At 43.4% G+C, this 8,218-nt stretch overlaps 1 protein-coding gene across 8 annotated transcripts in view; it reads right to left on the bottom strand.

Annotated features, from left to right (window-relative positions):
• The window catches only part of myt1b (myelin transcription factor 1b), a 66,568-nt gene extending 60,638 nt beyond the window's left edge, over positions 1–5,930 (bottom strand). For 7 of the 8 annotated variants that reach the window (XM_079674919.1, XM_079674921.1, XM_079674924.1 and 4 more), the window contains exons 1-2: positions 5,600–5,903; positions 172–278 (exon numbers count right to left, since the gene is read on the bottom strand). In XM_079674919.1, coding sequence (XP_079531045.1) covers positions 172–174 — 3 coding nt within the window. In that variant the 5' untranslated portion in view covers positions 175–278; positions 5,600–5,903. The other variant, XM_079674920.1, reaches the window with a different exon arrangement.
• Between the last annotated feature and the right edge of the window lie 2,288 nt (positions 5,931–8,218).

Below are 8,218 nucleotides of genomic sequence, written 5' to 3'. Positions count from 1 at the left end.
TATTCCCCTTTTCTTCATCCTCCCCTCCCTCTGCCTCCACCCTTTTTTACTTTCCCCGCTGAGTTAGGGATTGGGGAAATGCCCAGGAAGCAGAATCATGTTGGAAGGGTGTGGTGGAGAGGGATGGAGAGGGATGGAGAGGGGTAGGGGCTGCTGGGCCCTGTCACTCACCATGATTGGTCGACGGCTCTGCAGTCTTTGGGAGGCCTGGCAGCGGCTGCTGGTCCTCTCGCCTCGTGTCCACCGCTGGTTCACCAGCTCGCCCCGGAACTCATTCTCTGTAAAGACGGAGAAAGAGAATTGTCATGAGAAATCAACAGAATCAGCACCTTTTTGGACACAGGGAGCCGGGGGGGGGGGCTTACTGTGAGGGAAGGTCAGGGCACTCGAGCATGCTGCAGACACTCCTTTATTAACTAAAGGCACAGTGTGTATGCCACACACACACACACACACACACACACACACACACACACACACACACACACACACACACACACACACACACACACACACACACACACAGACAGACACACAGGCATGGTTAAGTGCCCCAGCTGGGGTCCCTGTCAGTCTGCTATTAGAATCAATCAAATGTGCGCATTTTTATGGAGCTTTTCAGGGTGCATATCTAAGCGAACAGGGGGATGGGCGCTGTGCAGGAGAGGGGGTGAAGAATGGTCAGTAAATAATAAATCGTACATAAATCAAGCCTCTTTTTTTCATCAAGGTAATAGCTCCTCGCTTCATCGTTCTGATCGGCCAGGAGAAACACACTTCATACCACAAATCCTTTTCCCCTTCTCTCACACAAACTGGAGGTGTTAAGCACAACACAGTGTTGTACTAACAGTCGAGGTGTTCTGTTTTTTTCCTAACCCTTTTTTCAAGTTCAGAGAGAGTGCAGAGTGTTTTTCTATGAATGCCCAAGGCTGAACTTTTCTGTAATAATCTGTGAGAATCCCAAACAGCAGATGTCGCTCCCTCGCACTGAGCTGCTTCAGTGAAATCTGACTCTTTTTCAGAATCACATCCTACCCTTTAGCTCTCACCTTTCTATGGATGTGAGAAAGGATGTGAGCTGCCTGCTCACATCCATTTGAGCAGGCAGCAGCACGCAGTGAAAGAGGCAGTGCCCTTGAGTTTACACTGACTCCTCTCTCTGTATGGCCACCTTTCTGCCTGTCCTCAACAAAAGTCTCAGAGGAAATACAGAAAGGAAGGGGTCAGCGCACTCTGAGTCCACTCTATTCAAAATGTAAATCAAAGCGGCAATACTGTGGATGATTCATCAGAAGTCACAATTAATACAGTGTGAATTCAAGAGAAAAAATTATAATTATAATTCTCAAACTTAATGATTCCAATGATTGTAGGAGCTATTTGAAATAACCTGAAGAGGCAACACAACTTGGCCTGCAGGAAGAGATTCAACTGATTCTCTAACACACTGAACACACTGAAACTTGAATTGAATGTTTAATGTAAAAAAGTACACATAGTTGTATTAGGTTAGTTGGAAGCAATAATATTAAGTTCAACTTTATATTATTGCTTTCAACTAACCTAATACAGTTACATACATCTGTTGGCATAATACATTTAGTTAAAGTAAACGTTTCAGTTCTTCGGTGCATCTCCACCTTTTCATCATGTTCAAACACAGCTACTGTCCTGCACGTGAACCCACAGCAGCAAAGTGCACATTACAAGCAAACAGAAAACAAAAGACTGCTTGTGCGTATCTGAGGGGTCCCAGTGCAGAGCAGCCCCCCACCCTCCATCTCAATCTCCATCTCCATCAAACAACCCCCCCTCCACGTCCCTCCGTACTCTCCCCATTACGTGCAAACCTCTGCAAAGCCCAGGCAGCACTCTTTGCAAAATGCTTGTTTATCAACTTCCACTCCGCCCTCAGGAAAAGTGTTTACAGCAGCAGTCCTGTTCGGCTGCATCCCCATCTCTCCGTCTGCACACACCTTTCTTTCTCCCTCTCTCCTCTTTTCAAGTGAGCATCCATCCTGTATTGTTAGTTTGGGGGCCAAGGAGCTGAGAGCCCTTCCTAAATGCCAAATATATAACAGTAGTGCAGTATTAGGACACGCTGCCTCAGGCCATGTGTCAGCATCCCTGCTCACTTTGTTCAGACAGACAGAAACACACCAGGACATCTTGAATTGCGAGAGGTATCTCATTTCTGAGCCTGTAGTTAATCACAGAGAAAGGTTGCTAATGCACCTTTCTCTACCTTCATCTGTGGTTTCATTTGAAAAGCTGAACATCTGGATGCTCCGCAGATGAAAAAATAAACATTAAAAGTAATTTCTGCTCAGGATATGTGCGCGCTTATTCTTTGATCAGATGCTGCTCAATCGCACCTAAAAGACTCGCAGCTCATTATTTTTGCAGTGAAAATTGGAGGAGTAAGAGACAATTAGCCGTTCACCGGGGAGGTTCGGATAATCACAAGTGGGTGAAGGGGAGATGAATACAGATTGAATGGATTTAAATATCTACTATTTTACTACCAATATTCCGTGTTTGTAAAGAAATCTTTAAATTTAGAAACTTGTCCTGTTTTCTGAAAGAAAAAACCCACAATGAATTGACACGTGGATAAATTGATACGAAACAAATATTTTACCAGGAAACAAAGTTGATTAATATCATTATGGGCACGCAGCTTACAATGGGGCAAAGAGGCCTAAACCCATAGTTAGATGAAATATCAGGGTGGACTGTCTGTAACAGTATTAGTGTACAGCATGGCAGCTGTACCGCTCCTGTTAAGCAGGATTTAGAGACAACTTAGTGTGATTACAGAGAGCAGGGAGCACACAGAAATCAAAAGTTGTGCAGCGGGACGCTCGTGTTACTCAATGCTTTCTTTGTGTCACTGGGTTAAAAGTAACCAGATTATCTGCAGGCAGATGTGAACATAGTTTCAGATAAGCAAAAAAATACAAATCAGATTTTGTTAAAACCTTCCCTTAAATGTTCACGCTAGGAGAAATAAAGCAGAGCGGATGTAACTAAAGTGTTTTGTCAGGGTGGGTGGGGTGGTTTTATCAGTTATGGGATGGGAGTTTATGGGCGGGGTGTGGAAGGGAAGGCGGCGCCATGGTAACCAGCTTTTGCAGGAGCTCCCCTGAGGGCCAGCCTGACCTCAGCATCTGAGAAACAAACAGACCTCTGCTGCGTATATAAAACATACCTCCAAGTGAGAGCACCTGAAGGCTGCACTCTGTCATGTTCTGCATATTTCTGCATGTCATGCTTTTCTCTTTCCACTGGAAAATGTATGCACATTTAGACTTACTTTTTAATTAATTCTGATTTATTTATTCCCCTTTTAACGCATAGCATGAAATTAATTATTTCCAGGCTTTAATTTTAAATGCCTCCTCTCTATTGAAAGGGGCCAGCCCTGACCTTTGCTTGTCTCTCTCAGATTTCTGATAGGCTTTGAATGACGAGGGTGCAATTTAGCCCCAGCTGCTCCTCCAACATGTTTATTGCGCTCCCTCCTCCGGCACCTGCTGTCCTCACCACGGGCCATTCAGCCCTTCATAAATAGAGACGTTTCCTCCTATCACGGTAACTACAATAAAACAGAAGCAAGTTGATTTGAGGGCCGGTGCTGCATGCAGCTCCTCACTCTGTAGTACTGACAGCATAAGGCACAAATAACCTCATTTGCTAATCCCCTGGAACTAGGCTACATTTCACAGGAAAAGTAAACAGAAGAAAAACAATAGGTGTTTATCATCTCTGCATATGATGCTTTCAATCTGAGCTCAGTGTTGGTTATGCATTAAGCCAACAATAGACTTTAAAGGGTCATTCTGTGCATTTTCATTCATTAACTTAATAGCTGATAAGCTTTAAACACTTTTTAACTTCTAACGCCACCGCACTGAAATAAAAATGAAACATTTACTTTAATTTAATGCATTATATCAACAAATTACACAAACTGTATAAGGTCAAGTTTAAAGCAATAATATTAGTTTTAAATAAAAAATATCCGGTTAAACTTGAACTAACCTAATACAGTTATGTGAAATCTGTTGTCATACTACATTTAATTAAAGTCAACTTTTCAGTATCGCTGTGACTAAAAGCCCAAAATCATCCCGGAAAAGCATGTATTTATCAACTAAAATACATTTCCCGTTAAAAAGATAGTCTCACAGTTTGTAAAGAGAGCCTTTCTGTTATGGAAGTAAAGTCCTCCCTGCTGGATGATGTTCTCACATCTAAACTCACAGCTGAAGTTTCTCAGCAGCAGTGTTAGGCTGCTACAACAACTTGAGGGTGACATAACAGCGAGTATCATCCCTCATCTCTTTCCTCCATCTTAGGACACAGGTGCTCTGACAGACCGCGAGGCACACACACAACACATTACGTGGCCATCTAAGCAAAGCAAAAAGGATGGGAAGGGGGGGGGGGGGGGGGGGGGGGAGTGATACAAAAAAAACACAACGCACAGGCTTACATTGTGCACCGGGAGAATCGCACTCTTACATCGGGCTCCATGTGCAGCTCGGGCGCGCGGTTCATTCTGCGCACTTTATTATCTGCACAGCGCAAACAGCGGCTGACATTTGAAGAGAGCATCTCTGTTTTTGCTGCAGAGGATCAAATGGCAGAACCCCTCCCTCTCATACACACTCCATCCTTCCATCCATCCATCTGTCCGTGCAGCCACACACACACACACACACACACACACACACACACACACACACACACACACACACACACACACACACACTCAGGGGAGTCCTGCTCAACGTCCACTGTCATATCGGAATAACACAATCTGGTGCTGAGCTCCAGATAGATATCACACTTTTCTGTGACAACCAGAAAGAGGGGAAACAGTGCGTGCAGTGTGCGCGTAGTAAAGAGTACAGTACACGAGCTAATTTATTCCTGGAGATATAGACGGTGAAACTAGAGGACAGAGAGAATACACTCAGGTACCACTCTGTTCTCCGAGAGAGCATCCACAGCAATAATATAGAGTGTAGTGTTTTTCTCCAGCACACACACACACACACACACACACACACACACACACACACACACACACACACACACACACACACACACACACACACACACACACACACACACACACACACACACACACACACACACACACACACACACACACGCACACACACGCACGCACGCACACCGACAGAGCAGAGAGTAAACACGCAGAGCGGAGGTTCTGAGAAAGCGGTTTATTCCCACTTATATGAAGAGCAACATTAAAGGGCAAAAACAGCATCTTCTCCATTTCTAACCATAGCATCAACGAAGCGTTCTCACGATGTAAATACACCGAGTAAACGAGTATAATTTTAACAAAAATAGATTATATTGACCGCAGCTGAGAGAGTACATTTTAATTCATAATTGAGGAATCATAAAATATGAAAACTAATCGGCAAGAAAATCTCACTCCCGGTGCGGGTGTAACATATTACAAGGATGAGGAGGATATCGAAGTTATGTTAAAACATGACTAAAATGTCTAGATTTATCATTTCATATCATTATCAAAATATATATTTATGGTTACCTGTCTTCAAAAATAATTCCTGCGGGCTTTGCGCTGCGTCCTCACTCTTTGGAGAGTTGCAGGTTGCTGTCAAGTTTGCGAAAAAAGATATCCCGAGTAAAAGGTTTTAAAAACGATTATCTATCCCGTAACAAATGTCCAGTTCTGATAAATAATACGCGCGAGCTACGGTCGATCCGACCGGGGCCTCTGATGCTCTGCGCTCCGGCTCACGGCTCCGGATCAAGGCGTTAAGATGTTACTTGTTTGTAAGCAAAAACATGGCTTCATTTGCCTTTGTCAGCGAGAAAAAAACGTAATATTGACTTACCTTTCCCTCATGAGCCATTGTACCCCCCTCCATCCCCCTCTCCGCACACCCCCCATCTCCTCCCTCCGCCCTTTGCCATGACATCACGGAAGCTGTAGTAAAACCTCCAGCATCAGATGGGCAGGGCTTGACGTCCCCCCTTACTACAACTCAATGGGCATATGTACACACACTCCCTCTTTCTCTCACTTTCTCCCTCCCCCCCTCCCCTCCCTCCCTCCCTCCATCATACATCTTCAGAGCCTGACAACTTCTCACTATTTGTTTATCTTCTCTGCAACATTTTCCAAACATAAGAATAGAATGCTGCAGCACTCAAACACTTCTAACATCATGAAGATTTTGCATTTATTTCGCAATAACGCACCTCTCCGCAAACACAACACCACGCAGACTGAGCTCATGATTTATAGATTGTCTTCAACTTTCACCAATGCATTATAAAGCTACAGTAATCCTTCACCCCCACACATGCAGGAAAATGGTACCGTCCAATAATTCATTCAAGGGATATTTTGTTCCTCGGCCTGGGGGAATTGATGTAGTAGTTGTATGCAGAGTTATATGCGCGCGGCGCTGACAGCATCTAATAAGTCCTGTGGGTTTTAACGACATATAGGCAGAGAGTTTCCGAGGGAGATTTACGAAACAAAATGATTCATCGGGAGGTGAGGGGAGGAAGACCCATATCAATTTGTTTTATCTCTGAAAAATAATGTGCTGGAGAGAAATGTTTGCAGAAGAGTGATCAGTGTCAGCTGCAGATCTGCTGATAGTTCCAGCCTCATTGAGAGTGATGCCAGCTGTCAGCCATCTCCAAACAACAGTCTTAATAGTGCAAACTTCGAGTCGCTCCCAAATGTTGCTCACACCGTGCTTTTTGCTTTGCTGTTTTGAAACCATTAGTGGAAATGACGACCATTCATTACAAGCCATTTGAGAATAGTCCCCACAAATGCCATCCTTTATCTGCTGTCTCCACGCCGCGCACGCAGGGAATATTCAAAAAGCCCAACCTTCAGCTTTCAGAAATTCTATTAAATTCTTATCTCTTTGCAGCAGGCTCTTTTTGTGCAATCCCATTGTTATGCATTGGAGCTGAAATCAATCACCGGCCGTGCACGCCGCATCAGGATGATTTCAGACTGTGCGCACAGTGGATTCACTCAACAGCAGCATCAACAATCCAATAAACAAAAGAGGAAAATATGAAAAAAAAGCCCCGGGCCCTGATCCAGCAGAGGGGCCGTGTTGAAAATTGGGCCTACAGGTCAAAACTGAGGGCCCCACAGAGGGGACACATATATCTGAAGATTACAGAGCAGATAGAAAGTCTTTGTTTGGACACAAAACCGTAATATTTACTCAAATTGAGGATTATATTTTCCTGTGGTGAGATTTCAGAACTACGGACAGCTCCACAGGCTGTGTTTGTGTTCCTGTGAGTGTGTGTGCTCAGAACTCTGGACAGCTCAGGCCTGCACACACACGCTATAGTGTGTAGGAAACAAAGGCTTTGTCTGAACTGTTCGAAGTTATTTTATATTTAAAGTTTGTTTGAAAAATAAAAACATAATCCCAAAGTTATCTCAGCTATCACTTAAAAAAAAAACCTTATCATCTTCATTAATTTATAATTGTTTGCTACTTAACTACATTTAAACTTAAAAAAACGTAACTTTTATGAGCCAGAATCTTTAAAACTGAACGAAATGTAACAAAACTAAACTAGGTACTTCTATTTATTACTTTTTATTTTTAAAGGATAAGACTATAGAGACACAGCAGCTAGGAGCTCCTTTTAAAACCAGTTAAACCCCACGGCCTGCTGAGTGCATGACAGCTTCTGGTTCCGGGGCATTCTGGCTACGCATCACTCATTCACCAATGGGCAATGTTTAGATGGATTTAGGAACTTCCCCTCGATTCTATTCTATTCGAGCCTGAGACCTGGAAAACAGGCTCAGGGCATAAAGTTGTCAAACAGTGTGTGTGTGTGTGTGTGTGTGTGTGTGTGTGTGTGTGTGTGTGTGTGTGTGTGTGTGTGTGTGTGTGTGTGTGTGTGTGTGTGTGTGTGTGTGTGTGTGTGTGGCATTAAAATAAAGTCAAATCCAACCCCCTTTGCTCCCTGACCCTTTGTTCTAAGTTTTAATAACTGAGTTAGTAGTATGTTATTAATAAATAAAATAATAGGGGATTTAACTATTTATTTAAACAAAACTCAAATAAACCTCGTTAGGAGCGTGTCTAAATGTTTGCTACTAAACCACAATTAAAGAAATGTAAAACAATGTTTTTTTTTAGAATCC

The sequence above is a fragment of the Notothenia rossii genome, assembly GCF_949606895.1.
Source record: "Notothenia rossii genome assembly, chromosome: 4".
Lineage (NCBI taxonomy): Eukaryota > Metazoa > Chordata > Actinopteri > Perciformes > Nototheniidae > Notothenia > Notothenia rossii.
Note: the sequence above shows the minus strand (reverse complement) of the source record. Positions and strands in the feature narration are given on the sequence as shown.